General features: G+C 41.0%; 1 protein-coding gene and 1 long non-coding RNA gene across 10 annotated transcripts in view; both read right to left on the bottom strand.

Moving 5' to 3' along the window:
- Positions 1-22,747, bottom strand: part of PHKB (phosphorylase kinase regulatory subunit beta) — a gene marked incomplete at its 5' end in the record, with an annotated part of 136,716 nt that overhangs the window by 85,665 nt on the left and 28,304 nt on the right. For all 9 annotated transcript variants that reach the window (XM_083451837.1, XM_083451836.1, XM_083451841.1 and 6 more), the window contains 2 exons: positions 2,849-2,956; positions 13,026-13,125. In XM_083451837.1, coding sequence (XP_083307963.1) covers positions 2,849-2,956; positions 13,026-13,125 — 208 coding nt within the window. The remainder of the gene's footprint in view (positions 1-2,848; positions 2,957-13,025; positions 13,126-22,747) is intronic.
- On the bottom strand, positions 21,004-21,963 carry LOC310682809. Its single transcript, XR_014514184.1, has 2 exons — positions 21,833-21,963; positions 21,004-21,392 (listed from the first exon to the last, which is right to left on the bottom strand). It is a non-coding gene; the product is annotated as an uncharacterized lncRNA (long non-coding RNA).

Genomic DNA, 22,747 nt, shown 5'->3' with positions numbered 1-22,747 from the left:
TAATTAACTATCATCTGTTGAAGTATGGCCCATGGGAATATTAAAGCACACTTGGGGCATCAGGAGACGTACACACACACAATCAATGTTGCTTACAGCGGAATCCACACAGCATCTGTTTTAGAAGGTAAAAAAAAAACTTTTACCTGCAGTTGGAAGTTGTGAAATTAAGCAAATTAAGTTGTGAAATTAATCTAGCTAGCTAGCTGTTTTTTGGTCTTCTGTTTTAAACAAGCAGGGATTTATTTCAGTGCCATTCATGCCAAAATGCTTCTAGTAGATGCAAATGACAGTGCAGATGACAAAGCAAAAAGAAAAGACACACAGTGGAGGATATTACTGCATCAGGCAGTATACCCCCATCTCCCACCTTGTAAACAAAACATTCATGCAGCCTCCTGCAGAGGGAAATATTAGTCTCAATCAACTCTTCCGCATTTGATTAATAGAGTTTAAATTATATTTACAAAAAACGAGTTGTTTTCTTCTGTTAACATAATTATCTATTAGATATCAGCATCAACTGCCGTAGCACTGCCAAGATATTGCATCGTGGGGCAAAAAAAAAAAAAAAATCAGTTATCAGAGAAATGAATGCACACAAAATACAATCATTTCACAGCAGCTAAGATTACATGTTGCTTATTCATGCACCTTCCATTTGGAGATAACAGAATAGTTTCAATTTATTTATTTTTTAAAGAATTGTAACCCTCCTTTCCTGGCAGTTAATAACAATGAAATGAAGAACAAGCAATTAATTACAAACAAACACCACTAATAAAATGGCAGGAATAAAAAGAGCAACTGCCGTTAAAATAGAAAGTTCGAAACAGCAACAACAACTAAGCAGATTATGGTCTGGTGCCGAAAAATTATGAGAGGAGGCACCACGCAAGCAGCCTTGGGTAGGGCATTGAGGGTGCTACTACCAAAAAGGCCCTTTCCCCATTTTCCAACCACTTCACCTTGATGGGGGTACCAGGAGGAGAGTGTCTGAAACCATAACAATCTGGTTTATACAGGTGCATGCCTCTTTAAGCACCCAGTTCTAAGCCATAGAAAGATGCAAAGGCTGAAACCAACTGTGCTGACTAGGGCTGATGGGAATTGAAACCCAAAACATCTGGAGGGCACCAGGTTGTAAATGCCAGAAGTGATTGCGGGGTAAATGCCAGATAAAATGCCAGTAGTTATTCTAAAGGTGATGATATGTATTCTGACTAACCAGTCACAGGAATCACTGTTTTATGCTCACCACAGGTTACGTCCAAAAATCTTTATGATTATGGCCACATTCATGCCATATATTTAAAGCACTATGCCACTTTAAGCAGTCCATGGTTTGTCCCAAATAATCCTTGGAAGCTGTAGTTTAAGGGTGCTGAGAGTAGTTAGGAGACCCCTCTCTTCAAAAGAAAACTACGATTCTCAGAGTAGTTTACCAATCAATCCCTTTTCACAGAGAACACTGGGAACTGTAGCTCTGAGAAGGAAATAGGGGTATCACAACAACTCTCCTCACCTTTAACAGACTACAACTCCCAGAATCCTTTGGGGGAAGCCAATGTGACTGCTTAAAATGGTGTCACAGTGCTTTTAAATGTGTGGTCTGAAGGTGTCCCCAGGCTGCCCATGCCTAGGGGGTATTTGGAGTCATGATTCTTGAAGAGCAGCCCCCCTTTGAAACCAATTTTGAAGCTGAAGGAAATCTCACAAGCACTTTGAGCACAAGATTGGCATGCCACAATGAAGTAAGTCCAAATTTCCACTAGAGGTGTGCAAGACTCTGGTTCCCCTGGAGTGGGTCTCTAATTTAGATGCCAGCCACGGGTTTGAAAACGGCAGCTGGACCATTTTCTGAAAAGTGGTCTTAGCTCTGCTGTTCTTGCAACATGTCTATTCCTAAGAAGTACATCAAAAAATCTAAGAAGTACATCAAAAAAGGTAGACAAACAATGCCAATAAATGGTGATGACTAAGTTCGATGTGAGAAGGCTGGTTGAAGGTATCTGCAACATTCAGTTCAGTTCCTTTGTTTCAGCTACTGGCCATGACAAATGATAAAGTAGAATACTAAAAATAACACAATAAAACACGTCAGGCAGTAAACGAAGAAATCCACATAAAAGAAAGCCTACAATGTATCAACAGCTCAATGCCAAACTAGGCTCAGCAGCAAACATAATGATTACAATCTGCAATACTGTGAGTCAAAGTAATTTTGAAGAAGCTTCCAGCCAAGGCAAAAGTAGCCATTCTAGTGAAAATTTCCTCATGGCAATTATCCAGGAGAAACTCTAATTTCCATTGGCTGGACAAATAAATTTCTGACCATAAGCAAACATGACAAAAGCAGGAAGGAAACTGCATTTGTAAATCACAGAAATGTGAACTATGAAAACCAAAGCTAAAAATTAAATGAAAAAGCAGTATCAGAGTGCATTAAGTCCTTCTTATTAATTAAGCTGTTTCCTAGTAAGTGAAGCTAAAACATGTACAAAATTACAGCATACAGCATCAGATGTTCTCAAATTTTATTTATAATACAAATGGTTTTTTTAATATATATATACTGAAATTACTTGCTGACAACAGCTTGTGTTGCTTCAAGGAAAGCAACTTTTGGCCATTGTAGTGCTATTTTATTCAATAAGATATACAGCAGAGAGTTGGGCTACAAACAGCTTGCTTTTATTGGTATGTTAAAGCGGGAAAATCAATTTGCCAAGCTCCAGAGTTTGGCACATCTTTAAAGAACTCTGGTCTTTAACTGAGCAGCAGGGGAAAGGAACAATACTCAAAGCCACTCAGTCCCTGAAGTATATTTAAGGATTTTATTTCATACCTGAAGATGTCCATATTCCTTGTGGGACAAGACTTCATCACCTGTGTGGGCACTGAAAACAGAATGGAGGCATTTGGATGGCTTAGGGTCTTGCTTATATTGTTGAACCTTTAGAGAGAGAAAACAGAGATGATACTCCTAAATAAATATACAGATTATTATGTTTCTATCATGAAAGTATCACAAGGCACTGAAGATTATAATTGTTGGATTAACTTTTTTTATCAAACAAAAACCCCATTATGCAATGTAAAACACTATATTCTAAATATAAAGCTAATTTTAAAGATCACCTACTGGAGCGGTAAAACCCATATTCTTACCAGTCTTATGAATAAGAGCCCAGACAGCAAAGGTGGCAGGATCCATCTCCAAACATAAGCTTTCTTCCACATGATTGTTAAGGGTCCAGAATGGCCTATCACATCAATGGACTGGAAAGCCTTCCCTTTCTATGCAATTTCCACATGGCAATGGAAAACGTGGCATTATTATTATTATTATTATTACTTTGGCGAAAACCACTGATTTAATTTTGGGGTCTTTCCTTCCAGCTATTTTTATATCTTCCCACTAGAATTCTCACTACAGAGAGATCAGAAGCAGGTCAGATTCCCCTGTCTTTCCACCGTTCCCCTTTTTGAAGGAGAGCGAGCTGAGTGGCAAAACCAATATACCCTGTAGCGATTTCAATATGAGAAGTCCTTTTAAACCTAGCAGTCTAGACTCTTCCCGACTCCCAAAGTGAGTGGGGAAGGAAGGGGTCATGGAAGCCCAAGGCCTCCTCTGGATTGCTCAGGATTATTTTTTTAATGATTCCACCCCGCAATCACTTCTCAATTCCCTCTGTGCCCCTCTAGCCTCATGCTATGGTCCCCCATTTACACATTTTTCACCTGTGGCCCCCACGGAATATCCTGGGGGCCCCCAGGGGGCCATATGCTCCCCGGTTGGGAAACACTGGCCTGGAACCTAGCCTGTGGTTTTTTTCCTCCCCACATAGAAAGTGTATAGAGAACATAAGATATTTAATTAACTGAGTGGTTCATCTCATTGATCTTTGGTGCAGGTGATGAAAATGAGTAATTTTGCTACCCTAAGAAAGGTAGCTATCTTCACTAGACAACTGACACAAATGCTTTATCATCACAATCAGGAACTACACTAATCTCTTCTATGAATCCATCCATCTTTATTATTGTTTAACCACAGACAAGTCTAACTTACTTGAACTGGCACATGGAAAGTAATAAATCCTGGGCATATGCAATCAACAGAAAAAGGCTGACATGACCAAATGAGGTCAACCACCATCATTTTTTTAAAGTCAACAAAAGTACACCCCTGTAAAGAATACTGTTATTTGTAAATTATACAAAGCACGTAATATCTGCAAAAAACTAAAATAAAAATGTAGCAGTGTGGAGTGCTCCTTCTGAGGATTCTATGAAATCTTGCCCTTTTCCAGGAGATTCCATTCATGTTCCATTCCCCAGTTTTCCATTTCCTCCAGTCAGCATTACATACCCAATGAGTGTGCTTGGTCGTCAATGGGCAATTTGCCCCCTTTTTGCAGATTTTTTTAAAAAAAAATTTCTGCAAAATTTGGCATTCCAAAAGAATTTCATCTTCCCAATCAACACCTTTTGTATCATTTATTATTTATATGATTTTCTTTATTTTCAGTGTGTACACTCCAACTAACAATTACGCAAGGTGGCTTACAATAGAAATGTAAAAGCAGTATCCAGCAGCAACTTCAGCAAAAGCACAGAGCAATCAAGAATGTGCTGTGTTGCCACTCAAGCAAAAGGCAGTAGCAGCCATAATACATCACAAAGAGCCTTCAAAGGTTTATTTTCCGCTTTGTTGTCCATCTGCATCTTAGATTACTAACCAGAAACAGCTTTCAAAAGGTGACCCATCCCTCACTCCTCAAATAAGATATAGATAGATAGATAGATAGATAGATAGATGATAGATAGATAGATGATAGATAGATATAGATAGATGGTAGATAAGATAGATACTACACTAAAAAAAATATGTTTCAGTACTGCCCACATCAATGTAAACAACATTACATTTTTTTAAAAAGCTCCAAACAAACCAACAACTTCTTTATATTTGATCAGGGTCATGTCTCTTGGATTCTGTCATAATTATAAATTATAAGCTGTGCCTTAAGTACTTTGGCAGAAGTATAAGTATTATGAGGAATGGTTGAGGGAGCAGGGTATGTTAAAGTCTGGATCAGAGGAGACGGAGAGGAGATATAATATCCATCTTCAAATATTCTGCTCCAGAGGGTAGGACCCAAACCAATGGATTCAAATTACAAGAAAGGAGATTCTGACCAAACATCAGGAAGAACCTTCTGGTGGTAAAAGCTATTCAAAAGTGGAATGGACTCCTTCGGAAGGCAGTAGACCCTCCTTCCTTGGAGGTTTTCAAGCAGAGGTTGGATGGCCATCTATCATGGATACTTTAGTTGAGATTCCTGCATTGGCAGAGTATTGGCCTAGATGGCCCTTGGGGACCCTTCGAACTCTACAATTCCATGATTCTATATATTTATTTGTCAAATTTGAATCTTGCCTTTCCAACAAATCGTGCTCCAAGAGGCTAACAATAATAAAACAAATACGATACAAGATTATATAGAAATATAACACTGGGCAACAATTTTCTACTTTTTGAATGTTGTCTAGATTTCTACAACTGATTTAGGGTATTTTTGCACTGCTGAATCAGGAAATGGCATCCATTTCTCTCCATCAGGTCAGGTTTACTGTAAACTGAATGGTGGGCATTGATAAAGGTAAGTACATGTAAATTGCATGTTGCTTCACCATTTTTCAAACTTCAGGGCTTGAACTTCCGTTTCTTGGAACTCCTGGAATGCTCAGCGGCAGGGAGGTCTCTCTTCAGAGTCCAACAGTAGTCAGCCATCATGACTGCGTCCCAGCGACCCTGATACCTGGTCTCCATCTCTTTCACGTCCTGATGGAATCTCTCCCCCTGCTCGTCACTCATTGAACCCAGGTTCTCAGGAAACCGGTCCATATGTGAAAATAGGTAGTGCATCTTGACACTCATGTTGCAGCCCAGGTTTCTGAAAGCAGTCAGCATGTTGTTGACAAGTTCTGCGTAGTTTCTGGCCTTATTGTTGCCAAGAAAGTTCTTCACTACCAGAACAAATGCCTTCTACGCTTCCAGTTCCACTTCGTTCATTGAGTTTCCGAACTCTGGATCTCTGATGAGCAGATGGATCTGAGGACCGTCAAAGATGCCAGCTTTCAACTTCCAGGATGGTCAATCCTGGAAAAGCTTGGCACAAGTAAGTGAAGCAGTCACCATCCTTGTCCAGAGCCTTGGTGAACTGCTTGATTAAGCCAAGCTTGATGTGCAGCGGTGGGAAGAGTATTCTGTCTCTGTCCACCAGAGGGTCGTTGATGACGTTCCTTTCTTTGCAAGGCACCAATTTCTCCTGCACAGGCCAGTCCTTCTTCATGTAATGCTGAGCACGGTCCCTACTATCCCACATGCACAGAAAACATGGGTACTTGGTGAAGCCAGACTGTTGTCCCAACAAAAAGTTCACCATCTTCAGGTCAACACAAATAAACCACTTATGCTGATCATAACCATTTTTCTCCAGCACATACTTCACCGCTTCATAGTTCTTCTTCAGTGTACTCGAGAGAGCCAGGGGTATAGAGGCAAACTGGTTGCCGCTGTGTAGCAGAACACGTTTCAGTGATCGCTTGCTGCTGTCAATTAACAGTCTCCAATCTTTGGGTTCGTACTGTGGCACTCCAAGCTTCAGCAGAAGCTGCGCAATATCTGCACAGTACACCAAGTCCTTCTCTACCGAGAAAAAACGGAGGTACTCTTGATGCCTGTTGCGGAAGAAGCTGATGAGAGCACTGTCAGAGAGGAGGTTTTTTCCCTTCACTCTGGATGCCAACAGTTCGGCAGAGTCCTTTGACAAGCTGAGGTCATGAACTAGAATCATAGAATAAAATCATAGAATCATAGAGTTGGAAGAGACCACAAGGGCCATCGAGTCCAACCCCCTGCCAAGCAGGAAACACCATCAGACACTTAATTGACTAATTAAGTCACCACCGCTTAGGACACAACTCCTCCTCAGAATGATGCCACTCTACCTTACAAAAGACATTTTAGTTTTTCTAACCTCCACTGAGGACAAGGCTCTTTCAGCAGTTACTAAGTTCTCTTTGGAAATATATTTAACACAAAAGCCTGCATACTCAAAACAATGCACTGGAAGTGTAACAGAGAGCTGCTTATTCTCCAGTTCCAGAAAATGCTCTTGGCAGCTTCAGTTCTGAGATCAACATTGATCTTTTTTTCATACCAAAGACATCTCAACATGTAAAGATTGTATCAGTTTAGCAAAGCAATATGGGCCTCAAATAATATTTCAGTGCTCTATCATTTGTATCTCCCTCTAATACACATGAGATCAGAGCTTAAAAATTTCAAGACAACCATTATGCAGAGGGAATACTAAGTACAAAGGTATAAAAAATTATTTAGAAAATGAAACAATGAAGGAAACAGTATCAAGGTCCTTAAACTTGAAGCTGTTAACAGACAACCAATTTAAAAATACTAGGTAAAAAGGCAAAATTGATAACCTTTAATGATTAGGGAGGCATGCTATTTGGGGATTAACATAAATATTACAGGATTAGTATAAAGCAGGAATGAGGAATCCATGGACCTCCAGATGTTGGTATACTACAATGCCCACCATCCCAGCATATTGGCCATGTTGGCAGGGCTGATGGGATTTGTACGCCAATGACGACTGGAGAGCCACAGCTTCCCCATTCTTGGTATAAAATGAAGAAAAGCATTTAACAAGTTTTGGACAGATGCCAGAAAATGTGCTGGTTTGTGTGTGCGCACATGTGCAAACACACACACCACTAAGATTACAATATTATGTACACTAGGCAAGTTGCATTAAATTCAGTGGGACTAATTTCTAAGTAAGCAGGCACACTATTGGGCTAAGGGTCCCAGCCTGTTAGCATTATCCTTACACTTTTTAATGAGGATTTCCAACTCTCATGTTCAAGAAGAAGAAACATATACCTAATAATCAGAAGTGGATCTGAGTGAGGTTCAAGCTCAAAAGTACAGAGAAAATGGTTTAGCAGTATGCTGCCTTAAATCAGGTCCATTGAGACACCTTGGGTATTTGCTAGAGCATTCATGCTGTAAATAAATGATGAAGAAGAAGAAGAGGAGGAGGAGGAGGAGGAGGAGGAGGAGGAAAGGTCCAGATCCATCTAGTCTAGTATGGCCTGTTTTGTTCTGAATGTTGTTGTTTAGTCGTTTAGTCGTGTCCGACTCTTTGTGACCCCATGGACCAGAGCATGCCAGGCACTCCTGTCTTCCACTGCCTCCCGCAGTTTGGTCAGACTCATGTTTGTAGCTTCGAGAACACTGTCCAACCATCTCATCCTCTGTTGTCCCCTTCTCCTTGTGCCCTCCATCTTTTGTTCTGAGTAGCAATGGTATTTTTAAATAACAGGGTAAAGGTAAAGGTAAAGGGACCCCTAACCATTAGGTCCAGTCGCAGACGACTCTGGGGTTGCGGTGCTCATCTCACTTTATTGGCCGAGGGAGCCGGCATACAGCTTCCGGGTCATGTAGCCAGCATGACTAAGCCACTTCTGGCGAACCAGAGCAGCGCACGGAAACGCCATTTACCTTCCCGCCAGAGTGGTACCTATTTATCTACTTGCACTTGACGTGCTTTTGAACTGCTAGGTGGGCAAGAGCTGGGACCGAACAACAGGAGCTCACCATGTTGCGGGGATTTGAACCTCCGACCTTCTGATCGGCAAGGCTCTGTGGTTTAGACCACAGTGCCACCCGTGTAATAACAGGGTAGGTGGGGTTAAAAAAAATCACACCTATAACCTATCCCACAAAAGGATATGGATAAAATTGGATAAACCCTCAAATATGTTGCCTTGAGCTCCTTGGAGAGATTATATATAAAATGTGATAGATAACCTGTATATCTACTATTTACTTAATAGCTATCCATGCATTTTTGTTATTCCTATTTGCTTTGGAATTGCTATCTTCAGCATGGCACTGTGCACCATCAAATAACAGCTTACAGAAAGTGTTTAGCTTATGCTTACCAAAAGCTTAAAAGCTAAAATTAGAGAAAACACAGGACTGCAAACTCAGTTCACTTGTGCTATTCCATTTATGATTAAGTGAAGCTTATTGCAGGCATCTTCAATCTCAAGATATTGACATTGCTCACATACATAAAATGAAAATATAGGCCATGGTGTAACTATTGGTATATTAGATTACTCCTTCAAAATTCATCAGATATGGCGAGATGAGTTGGATTTTTACATTGCCATGCTGTAAATGACTGCCACCATTAGCACAACTGGTTACCTCTTTGTACTCTGGAATGAAATTAGTTCTACTGTAGCATAACATTTGAAAAGATCTTTCTTGATAATGATGTGCAATGTCAAGCCTGGGTAGACAAATTATAGGCTTGTTAAATAGCTCTGCCATCAACTAATGAATACATTCACTTTCCTATTTGTTATCATTTTAATGCATTCTTTTCTTGGCAGAGTATTCTCAGGTTAGCTGCATGCATAGGTATCTCAAAGACTGAACATATGGAGAAAGTGTGTGTGTGTGTGTGAGAGAGAGAGAGAGAGAGAGAGAAGGGGAGAGGGATTCAAATAAGACAAAGAAATATTGTTTCCCAAAGTCCATAAATGGAAAAGATCAATTATGAAAACTGAGCCATAGAGTGATATTTCTATGAACACCCAGTCTGCAAGATATTACCCAGGTCAGGAGTGCATCCATTTCCCTAGCTGGAATGTTCAAACAAAATCCACTTGAATGATGGCATCTAGACAGCAGGTTAAGGCTAGTTGTAAGACTGTGGAGGCCCAGCTTCAGCCCCACAGGGAAGGCTGGAGGCAATTATCTGCCCAGGCTGCTTTATTTGGCAAATGGCCATGGCTCAGTGGTAAGGCAGATACGTTGCATGCAGAAGACCCCATGCAGTGATTGTGAAGAAGCTTCTGCATGAGGGAAATATCTGAAAGACTGAACTTTAGGGAATTAATGTTACTGTTACTTTTACCTTTGTTGACTGGAGGGAGCCAGGGGAGACAGAAGACAACTGGAGTGGAAGGTATTACATTGATTTTTTCCCAGTATATCAAACTATGGCCTTGGAAGGATATAACAAGAATAAGAGACCTGGAGGTCAATTACAGTCTCCAACCCTGCTAATTCTAAAACAATATAAAATTGACAACTTCATGCTAGGTAGTTCTGGCACCCTGGCATCCTCCCTTTCTACATTGATGTACCATGATTAACACAAGGTCGAGTTTGTTTCTTAGGTTCACTTTATTACACTGTTTAAAAATATATATATGGGGAGGGGTGGGGAAGAACACCTAGAAAAGTGAAAGGCTTGGGCATGCCTAAAGTAGCTTTTTGATCCCAGCTTTTCTGCTCGTGATAAAGTACTAGTGGGAAACTAAGACTTTAAAAAGTTATTATATGGGAACATCCTTCTTTATCTTCAAGCAATATCCAATAATTACCCTTCAGGAACAAGTTCCAGTTTCATTACAGGGAAAATGGTCTCCACATACAGAGTAAATGGAAGGAAAGAAAGTTGTTCCATTTCTGAAGAGCAAGACAAGATCCTCTTGGGGACATGAGCTCATAAATAATCTTTCCTGAATTATCTCTATCAAAGATGTTTGCACAGCACCTTGTCAAATCAACCCATACAGAAAGGAGAGAAATACCTTACTTAAAGGAGACCTTGTCACATTGAATTTTTCAAAGCAGATAGATAAATAAAAGACATGTCAAGTGAATCATTCTTTTAATAGCATGGTCTGAATTCATTCTTAAAGTTCCATGCTATTTTTTTTAAGGTTTAATGAATGGGGACAATTTTTAAAAAAAAAAAAAATACAGTCATACCTCGGAAGTCAAACAGAATCCGTTCCAGAAGTCCATTCGACTTCCAAAACGTTCAGAAACCAAGGCGCAGCTCATGCAGCCAATCGGAAGCTGCAGAAGCCACGTTGGATGTTTGGGTTTGCGGCATTCAGGAGCCAAAACGTTCGACTCGCAAGGCACTCGGGATCCAAGGTACGACTGTATTTGTTATCCCTTAAAATCTTTTCCCCTCACATAACTAAAGAGATGGCAAATGTGCAAAGATTATTAATCTCTCCCAAACAGCATTTAAAAGGAGATAAATTAAAAGGTGAGCTCGTTTGCTAGTTCATACAAGCCAACTGCATTGGACAATGTTGTTCTGAGGACATGTTTCCCTCTCTACCGACACAAAAGTGTTGGGATAGCCCCAATTGTTCAGTGTGTATCCCATACACAAATGTTACACCACAATATAGTTTATTGATTATATATTTATTAAATGTATTTTCCCAAGTTGGGATTCAAGGTGGTTTACATTTAGAACCAGCATTAAAATATAGTTTGCCCTGATCGCCCAGTGATCAGCATCATCTGCTCCTAAGTTTTCAAAGGCCAGTCTAAACAGGAAGGTCTTAGCCTGCCAGCAGAAGGATAACAAAAAAGAAGCAAGTCTAAACACTCCTTGGGGGAAATTCCACAATATGGCAGTAGCTGCAGAAAAGGCTTTCTCTCATGTCACCACTAACCATACGTCTGATGTTGATGGGACCAAGAGAAGGTGCTCACCTGAGGATCTCAGCACCTGGCCAGGTTTGTAAAGGGAGATATAATATTTACAGTAACTTGGGCCCCAAAGCCATAAAGAGCTTTAGAAGTCATAACCAGCATTTTGAATTGTCCCTGGAAATGGACCAGTTGACACATGTTGTAACCAGAATGGCAGAAAGATGCTTCCTAACACTAAGAATGGCTGAGCAACAGAGGTCATACAAATTCCTTTCCCAGGTGCTTTTGAGAATGTATTGACATTTATTGAAGGTGATTTAAAATCTCAAGAATCCTAGTTGGCTGCATGGCTCAGTCAGTTCCAACCATACAATGTAAGCTAATTTGTACAAAAACGCTGCTGATGTAAGCGGTCTACTCATGTGAGCCATATAACAAGGTTGGAGCAAAAGCAAACAAAATCAACTGCTCCCTCCTAGAACTGGAAAATGCCACTTTTCAATTCACATAAAAGAGCAGACTATTCACATTCCCTGCTCCCATCTGTACGTCGCTCACAGAACAGCCTTGTAAATGGCTCCCACAAGTCGTTGTTGTTGTTGTTTATTTATATCTTGCCTTTTCCCCAGACTAGGATTCAAGGCAGTTTACACAAATTAAAGCAATACAGATAAAACACCAAAGGCTAAAAACATATAAGATAGTTAAAAAGCAATTAAAATATAATAGAACTAAAAGAATATAAAAACAGATCTATTAAAATACAGAGAGTAAAAACAGCACAGCACTATTTAATAATCCTTTCCTTAAAAAAAAAAAGTCAGTCCCCAAAAGACTGTTAGAATAAAACAGTCTTCACCTGCTGGCTGAAAGACAACAAGGAGGGAGCTTCTAGTGTCTTGTCAAAACCAGTTTTCGGGGGGGAAATTTCCCAACTCTATAATTTGATAGTCTATTTATTTATTTCATGAAATTTACACACCACTTGATCGTAAAAACAACAAAGCTCAAAGCAGTTTATAAAAGGATAAAATAAGAAAATCGGGGGGGGGGGGGAATACAACAATCCTTTAAAACATACCAAAGTTAAAATACCAAAACAGTTGTGTATGTTTTCCATAGTGTTCCAGCTTGTTTTGCATTTTCAACATTACTTAAACCAGCAAGCTCCCGTCTGTTGTTTGCTTAAGTTCCAAGAGCAACTGAAAGATGGGATTTCTGTCATATATCCAGTTGTTCGTTTACAACATCAGGCACTTCTTCGCCTTCAGCTTTTAAACGCATTGGGCCCAGAGCCTGGGAACTGACCTTTCCGAGCAGGCTGCATTGTGGCATTACACCCACTGCCCTTTTAATTTGATTCCCAGTCGGAACATTTTTAATGCTTACAATTAACTTAATCCTTTAGAATTAAGTGTGTGCTTGTGTCCACATTGCAGAGTTTTACCTTATCAGCCTGGCGCATGTAGCAGTAGAGAATTCCTCGCATACATTTTATAGCAGAATGCTCCAGCTCATGGGTCCTTCCCTTGTCATCATCAATACGCCTGGGTAAGAGAGATAACCCGTGAAACAAATTGGAAATGCATTCAGAAGGAAGTAAAAGGTACCAGCATCCCTTTCCTGATAATTAAGTATTAAGAATGCTTTATATAGTGGCACCAGCAAAGTCTGATACACTTGGGCCTTATCAACCTTGCCACAATAAAGCCAATAGGTTTTTTAAAAAAATAATAACAATAATAATCAAACACTATGTCTAGGTTTCAGGAAATGAAGTCAAATAAAGGTTGCCCACAAACTTGATACCCTTTTATTTGCTAGTTTCGATTATCATCATTATTTCAAGGTATTACTTGCCCTTCACCATAAGGTCTAGGGTGAGTTGCAACAATTTAGAATACAGTACTAAAAAGTTTAAAACAAATTTTAAAGAAAGTAAATCCAAATAATTATGAATCATCAAAGGACAAGCAGAAACAATATTTTTATTTGACAAAGAACTGTGACATATTGATGGTTTGCAATGTTGCTAATCATTTCTAAACAGTATGAAGTGAGCATAATGCATCAGATTCCTTTGTATTACTTCTGGGGACAGTACTGTGAAACAGGCCATTGCATCTTCTGCCTCTCATGCCAGTATGATTCGCAGTGTCCTTACAAAAGCCTTGCCCTCTCATTAAAAGGCTCCACCCACCTGGTGTACTTCAGTGTCATCATAGTGTTAGGGGTGGTGTCATGTGTGATTAAGGCATTAATACAGTTAGCTGTCACCTTAATACACTCAACGGATTTGCTCAGGACACTTAGAATGCCAGGAAAATTAGCTTGCGGAGTGGCATTCAGCCTTCAACATACACACAAACATACGGCTCATCCCTCCTCCTTGGCCTGTTAATGCAATTACTGTATAGCATGTGAGCTCCTTAAAATTTAATGCATTACCTGGATTACCAATGGCTCAGAAAGCGGAAACCAAAAATGACAGGAGAAAATATGTGATGCATAGAGATATGCAGGATTAGGGAACAATGGCTGATATGCAGACTTATAGGGTTGAAAGTACAATTGAGCCATTTTATTTGTTTATTTATTTAGAACATGCAAATCTCAGACTGAAGACCCAGAAGGCTCTCAAGGCAGTTTGCAAAAAGATGCACAGTACTGGGACTGCCAAGTGCCAGCAAGCAAAGATGTGCCTTCATCATGGGATGAGTGAGATTAAACTGCACTGTCCCCCATTTTTGTCCCAGATGAGAGATGTCACCAGTGGAAGCTGTGGCCTAGTAGGTGGTGGCCGAAGGGTAAAACAAGGATGGGGACAGAAAATGCTGCTGGAATAATCCCTGAACCATATGGACACACCATGTTATTGACACTCCTGGTATTATATTCTCATAAAATATAGACGGTGGTAGTCTGCTAGTGCCTGGGAGACCAAATTTCGAATTCCAACTTGGTGATGAAGTTCATTGGCTTGCCTGGGGGCCACTCACCATCTCTAACCCTAACCTACCTTGAAGAGCTGGAGACGTGGAGACCATGTATGCCTCATTGGACGAAAGGTGAGATATAAATGTAATAATTAATAACAGTGCCCTGCATTAGTAAATCTTAAGCACCAGGCAAGTTAATAATCACTGTTGCTCTACTATATTGGAGGCTGGGGAAACTGAGGTTCGGGGGCTAAATGTGGCCCTCTGGGTCTCTCTATCTGGCCTTTATGACTCTCTGCAGGCCACACTCACTAGCCCCAGCTTCACACCCTTCACAAGTGTCTCTGCTTGTCATAAATATATGTCTGTGAAGTGTGATAATCTTTCTTGCCTGGATAGAGACTGGTGTAATGTGTGCAGGTGCCAGAAACCTCCAACAAACATAGGGAATCTGACTTTTGTACAAAGGACCTGCATCCATTGCTCTGCCAGCTTTTGCCTCTGATCCCTGAGTACCACTAGCATGCACTGCCCAAAAGTTTCTACATGAAGGAATGCGATCCTTGAGTTGAAAAGGTTTCCCTCTCTCTGTGCTACATGAATGCTTTCAATCACCACAGTGTAAGAGAGTCTAAGGCCAGAACTGAGTACTGTGCAACTGTGCACTCACTTTAAGACTTATTTCAATACTACTTGTGTGAGCTGTGCAACAAAGGTGGAGAGAACACACAGGAAATCAAAGCAAAAGCTCTCAACGAAGAGTAGGGAAAGCTTCTAGGAAGATCTTGTTTCTTTTGACAACATAGAAAGAAAAAGTAACATCTGCACAAACCTTCAGATCATCACTACCTAGTTCTGCATGAATCCCATGGGGAGAAGGAATTAAAGCTATAATGAAAGGAAGATGTCAAGGATTCCTTCCAGAGGCACAAGTAACAGAACACAGGAGACATTCTGGCTACCTTTTATTCACCAGTTTTAATATGTTCAGTAACTGCATTTATTACTAAGTGTTTTATAATATTTTTAGAAGCAGTGGAATGAAATTAAACATATAAATTCTAAAAGCTGACATTTCTATCTTGTAATTAAATGGAACTCCTTAGGAGGTACTCTGCTGGTTAAGAACCTTTGGGTTTTGATTTGCAGTTACCAAGGGTACTTCAGACAGAGCTGTCATTAAAAAAAAAAGAATAGGACAGGCTTTTAAAAGGTGAGTAGGTTCACCAAGAGGGAAAAAACAGTCAGAGGAATCAAACAGTGGCAAATGAATATTTCAAGAGAAGGCACTGATAGAGCTATCCAGCTTTCAAAAACAACAAAGTCTAAGTTTAAACCAGGAAGAAGAAAAAAAGATTTCATTGGCATATAAGTTGTTTGGCACAGAGATCATCCACACTTGATGCAAAGTCTGTGCAGGAAAACAAAATTATAATTAGCTCTTCAATGAAAATCTAGCAGAGCTGGAGCAATGTTCAAGAAGGAGAAGAAATTATCTCCCTACTGTGTGATGCTGACTGGATATAGGAGTAAATTATTCAGCATTCCCAAGTCATTTTTCTTCCCTCATAAATATATCAGTTAAACTAACACCACCTTCCTGTGTAGCACACATTAGAAAAAGAATGCAGAGTTTGATGACCACAGGGAAGCAGTATTTTAAGGAGATAAATACCTTTTTGAATGAACCATAAAGAAATTTTCAAGCATTAACCCAATTGTTCTTCATATCATCAAATTCCTTGGTTGCTGTAGAATGGTTTATCCCTGCCTAAGCTGTACTGGAAGCAGAAGCAAAATCTTCCCAGAAGTCCATTAAAGCACACAATATTCTTGAACAGGTCATTGCTAACGTATGGGTGTTTTATTTTTAAAAAACCCACAGACACCATCCAAAACTACAGGCAGACGCAAAAAAAGACATGGTTGTATTCAATGTTGTACGAAGTCAAAGTAACTTAGCAATATACTTGTTCTGCTAGCGAAATGTTTTGCACTAGCAGAACTCAGATGCACAAGAGAATGCATAAGGGTACTTGTGATTTGTTAACTTTACTGTGCAATAGATCGCACAATCAGTTTGGGGATGGGCCATAGTTCAGCAGTAGAACATCTGCTTTGCATGCAGAATGTCACCTGTTCAATCCCTGGCATCTCAAGGTAGAGCTGGGGGAGACTCTTGCCTGAAATCCCGGAGAGCTGCTGCTAAGTTAGTGTAAACATACAACTGTTGCACTGGGTTCCTCTGTTGCACAACATTAGAATTCACCTGTCCACTAGCAGACACAGAATATTGAGCTACAGCCATTGCATATAGAGTGTGGAAATTGTTTCAGTGTAGCTTTTGCACCATATGGGTAACATCCTTCAGGCCGTGTTGAAAGAGTTCACGCTGTGGCTTCTCCACATACCATCACAGTGACAGTTTCTGGGAGTGGAGATGCTGACATGGGGAGGAGTCACTGTAGTGATCTAGAGATTTGATCCCATGCCAATAAGGTAATGTGAGAAAGGCCTTTAATATTCATTTGCATTCCTTTATGGATATGAGAACACTATCTGAAACTTGAACCAGAGACTCCAGGCAGTGCTGACCTTCCTGAAAAGGCTCAAATCTTTGAAATGGCAGCAGGTAAAGGGCATACTGGACTCCCACTTTAAACCCTGACAGTGGTACTGAAAATCTGACATTTGAAATAAAGTACAAAATTCATGAACTGCAATAGGGCATGACCTCAAATAATTAAATAAATGTTAAAAGGGATTAATAATTCAGTGGGAAGCATGAGCAAAACCATACTGGCAAAGCTCTGGATACAAACCACACTTGAATCCCCAAAATGGTACATGCATAACTTCTTCAATATGAAGGCATCCTTCAAAGAACATGAAGGTCGAACCTATTTAAATGAGTAGGTAGTGGGAATTGGAAGAGGAAATTATGTCTATAAAAATGATACTGTGAATGGCACCAGATATTTAATCAACCACTAAATGAGGCTGGAGCTTCCAAAACCATATATGCTGATTTTGAACACTGAATGTAAAACGTAAATTAAAACGATAACAAATGACAAGTGTGCATTATACCATGCTAAAGAAGATTTTGATGGAAAATTATTAAAGTTTGAAAATACTCTTGAATTGAGATAGGGGAATTTCTTTTAAGTGTAAGTTAGAGTAAATTGGACAAAGATAACAGGTGAACTACTAGATTAAATTGCATTTTAAGAATTTGTAGAAAAGGTTGCATTTTTTTAATATAGTAAAAATGACAATCTATTTCTGTGGGAAGTGTTGAAATATGTGCTTGCAGACCTCAAATTCTTCCAAATTAAGAATCAAAATTGTACAGTTAAAATTAGGTGAATGAAATCACCTGCCCACATCTGCCAAAATGACACACCATTTCAGAGAACCCACAGGAACTAAAGCTTAGCTGCAGATCAGGGGTGGGAACAACAAGCAGTTTCAGCTGAAACAGATACTCAGGAAAAATAGAATATTATCCTCCCAGCCTATGGAGTCAAGTTACACCATGAGGTCAATCAAAAATTTGTTAACTTTCCACAGGTTGGCAGCATGAAGGGGAAACACTAGATTATGTGTTTTCCCTTCACTCTGCCAGCCTCCCAAAGGCAGTTGCCTGCCCTCAGGACTGAGTGCTTGATCTAACTTCTTGGACAGGATAAATTTTTTAAAAAAATAAAAATTGTCCAGTAGCACCTTAGAGACCAACTAAGTTTGTTCTGGTGCATGCACACGAAAGCTTATACCCAGAACAAACTTAGTTGGTCTCTAAGGTGCTCTTAGTTGGTCTCTAAGGTGCGTCAGGGACACGGGTGGCGCTGTGGGTTAAAGCCTCAGTGCCTAGGGCTTGCCGATCGAAAGGTCAGCAGTTCGAATCCCCGCGGCGGGGTGCGCTCCCGCTGTTCGGTCCCAGCGCCTGCCAACCTAGCAGTTCGAAAGCACCCCGGGTGCAAGTAGATAAATAGGGACCGCTTACTAGCAGGAAGGTAAACGGCGTTTCCGTGTGCGGCTCTGGCTCGCCAGAGCAGCGATGTCACGCTGGCCACGTGACCCGGAAGTGTCTTCGGACAGCGCTGGCCCTTGGCCTCTTTGAGTGAGATGGGCGCACAACCCTAGAGTCTGTCAAGACTGGCCCGTACGGGCAGGGGTACCTTTACCTTTTTAAGGTGCTACTGGACTTGTTTGTTTGTTTGTTTGTTTGTTTATTGTGTCATCTGCGTCAGCCCAACATGGCTTCGTACTTGATTCTTGGACAGGGAAAGTCACATAACTAAAAAGGTTTCAAAATTATGTTTCCAGGAGAATACACATAATCTCTTCTAGTCGTTCTGGAAAATGCTCATGAAAAGTAGCATGGCCAGACTGAGTGTTAGGCCAACACAATGGAGAATTTAGAACTACTGTCTTGTCTGTGAAACAAAAAAGGAAGTTGTCTCTTCTAGGAAGACAGGAACACAGAAGTGTTAAAAGGTATACAAAAAACAAGAACACAGAAGCATTAGTAAAAGGTACATGTAGCAGGTTTCAAATCCCAAGTGATCACCAGTAAATCCAAACATGACATGAAACCAACAGCCATTGTGTCTAAAAGCACACTGGTATTCAGGGCTTTAGATGCATTTTAAACCTCTAGAAATCCATAAAAGCTCATGGGTCAGAGGAAACAGAGGACTGCATAACATGTTGTGGAGAAACAAGCTTTTAACCAGCCACTGTGGGATACCCAGACAATAATTCAGCTGTATGTGTGAACACAAGACACACTGATTTGAATCATTTAATCATGGGCATTTGACCTCAGGCAAATACCTGTGCCCTCCCACAGATATTTGTACTTGTGACAACAGCTCCCACTTCGTGCTTCCACACATGGCTAACGTAAGGGTGCACACCATTTTGCTTTAGTTTGCATTACCTAACAGAATTAAAAAGCTGAAAGATGAATGGCTTAGCCAAATCAAATCTCTGATGATGTGTGCACCACTGATCCTCTCTCTCTCTGCTTCTGGGCTCATTCACACTTCCGCTTGTCCAACCACTTTCCCCTGGTGAAAGCCGCTCTTTACTGCTGAATGAGAGCAAATGTCATTCAAGTTTTCTGCAGATTGATGTTTGTTCCAATTCAGCAGCAAATAGTGGGTTTTCCCAGGGAAAGTGGCAGGGCAAATGGAAAACCGCTTAGACCCATGCCTAGAAAAGGAGAAGCAGGAAACCTATAAGACCTGTGCTTTCTAGGCATGGGGCAAGTGAAGTTTGAATGACACCCTCCTTGCACAACCACACATGTACTTTCTCAAGCTGAAGATGGAAGGCATGTAAAGAAGGGACTCTTGTCAAGTGTTCAAAATCCATGAAGGAAACATATTAGAGGTCCACAAACTCATTTCTTAATGGCTTTTCCAGTTTCTCTCAGACTTTTTAATCCATGGGATAAGTCCCCAAGCCCAGCTTTAGTTGCTTCTAGCTCTTCCTCTTCTCTCCCAAAAGTTGTAATGAACACAAGAAGAGCCTCACTGTATCAGACTCAATGGTCCAACATCTGGTTTCCCAGTGGCCAAACCAGTGTCCTCTGGAAAGCCGACAAGGACTTCCTCATCTGCTCTAACCCCTCAACACTACATTTTTGCTGTGCTCTCCTCCAACCTTAGAATGCTCTGGCCCAAATAGCTCCACCTGCAGCAGCTCAGGCCCACCACTTCTCCAAGGAACAATCCTATGCTGCCCTGGGAGTGTCTGAAAAAAAGAACCATCTAGGTGGAGTCAATGAGATGGTTCCTTCTCACATGAATGCCACTCATCCTCCAACATTCTTTGGCAAGAAACCATCTTATTGGTCCTGCCTGAGTGATGCATTCATTTTCAGAGCTGAAGACCTCACAGGGTAGCAGCTCCAATACTACTACAGCTGTGATTTAGTCCTCTGAACTGCTTCAAAGGAAAACAAACCACCAAACTTGGGAAAGGTATGCTGGAGCCCTTGCACAGCTCAATTATCATCCTATGCATCTCATTTTGTTAACTTCTGTTCCATACTTTATACACCTGGAGAGGTAATTTGGTTTGAATTAAAATTATGGTTAAAATAGATCCTATTTTATAGATGAAAAATATTTATTGAACACTGATGCACTGTAAAACTAATTCATATTTTAAAGTATTCTCACTAGTTACTATGGTAACACCACCCTATAATGAATCTTTCTATAGCTACAATTGCTCATCATTTATAATTTAGACAGTTTCATCATATTTAATTATGCAATGTAGTAAAGTATCATACATTAATTATGATACATTTATTTCTGCTTTCCATTTGATATGTTCATCTCCTTTTTCAAGACTGAGTTGTTTTCCATTATTTCAATTTGCCATTAATTTCTGAATTCTAGCACCAAGGCACCACTAAAGATATCCAATGAGCCAAAATCACACAAAACAACAACTTTCAACTATGTGTAGACAACAAAGCTGTTTTTATTCATTCTTACATAGGTGGAAGAATTAACAGCAGGAGCTGCCCAAGGACACATTTTGACTCAAAAGGTTTAACAGGTTCTGTTCAGAAATACATTGTTTGTGTCAACACAATGGGCTACAGGTGGAGGACACCACAACTGAATGTGAACCCACCTAAGAAAGCAAACATAAACACCTGCAAAACAAACAAACAAAGCCCTCTAGGGTACCTGGGGGAAATGTTCTATTTATTTATTTCATAAATTATATTTTGATTTTCACGAACATATCCTTACAAAGTAGTATACATGATACATTAGTTATACAACAAACAAAAAACCAATTTAAACCTTTTAAACACTCATACGACACAATCCTAACCAAATCCACTCAAAGGAAAGTGTCAGGGAACTGCCATCGGAGCGGGAGGCGGAGAGGAGGCTCCAGGACAATGGTGGAGAGGGTCCCAGTAGGGAGAGAGGTAGCCCATCCGCTGGGGAAGGAAATCAGCGTAACACCAGTGGAGAAGGGGGGCAGATGGGGGAATCGGAGAGGTGGCTCCAGGACTCTTCGCAGGAGACCAGCGGAGAGGGCACAAGTACTCCGTTGCCCACACCCACTTTGCGCAGAAAACTTCCGCGCAGGCAAAGGGGGAGGAGACTGGGCGTCAAACAGCTTCTATGCTGGAAGAGGTTTAAGAAACGCCCACTGACGGATTCTGCCAGCGACTGAGGCAGCCACGGAACTTGAGGCTGTCCAGACAGAAAGGGTTCAACCACGCAACCTAGCCAGGAGTAACGGCAACTTAAGCACGAGCAACCCCTAGAACCATTACAGAAAGTACTGCTGAATACAACTGGACCAAAACACTGGTTAAGAATTCTGCTTAGGTGTGAAACCTGCTTAATCACATTTAACACTGGTGCCAATGTATCTCCTATGTGTAAGGCTGGGGAAAGAGGGAGCACATTTCCCATCTCTTGATTCTGGTAAAGGCAGCCCCTTTTGCCACATTTTCACGTGGAGGAAATAGTCAGGAAGCCTACATGGAAGGAATGGAAGCCTAAATTTTAGTTAGTCAGAAAGCCTAACTAAAAACTACATGGAAGGAATGAGGTGAAGACTTCTGGAAGCTGAATCGTTCTAATAAAGAGGCAGAGGACATGCAGTGGCACTTGTAGTAGAAAGCCAGAGGATGATCAAGTCAGATTAGTCTGCAGACATTAATGCCTACCTATTCTACTAACGCTCCCAATGTAATAGGTATATCTGCCAAGTGTGGGAGGGACCAAAGCTCAGCGGTAGAGCACATGCACTGCATGCAGAAGATCCAAAATGCAAGCCTCAGCATCTCAAGCGAGAAGGATCTAGCAGAAAAGCGCGCAAAATATCTCTGCTTAAGACTCTGGCAAGCAACTGCCAAACAGAGCAGGCAAACCTGGGCAAATAGTTTGACCGGGTGTAAGACCAGGTCAGGGACGCGGGTGGCGCTGTGGGTAAAACCTCAGCGCCTAGGACTTGCCGATCGCATGGTCGGCGGTTCGAATCCCCGCGGCGGGGTACACTCCTGTTGCTCAGTCCCAGCGCCTGCCAACCTAGCAGTTCGAAAGCACCCCTGGGTGCAAGTAGATAAATAGGGACCGCTTACTAGCGGGAAGGTAAACGGTGTTTCCGTGTGCTGCTCTGGTGCCGGTTCGCCAGAGCAGCTTCGTCACGCTGGCCACGTGACCCGGAAGTGTCTGCG

Source organism: Podarcis tiliguerta, assembly GCF_965153285.1.
Source record: "Podarcis tiliguerta genome assembly, chromosome: 8".
NCBI classification, from domain to species: Eukaryota; Metazoa; Chordata; class Lepidosauria; order Squamata; family Lacertidae; genus Podarcis; species Podarcis tiliguerta.
This window is presented reverse-complemented; position numbering and strand designations above follow the sequence as displayed.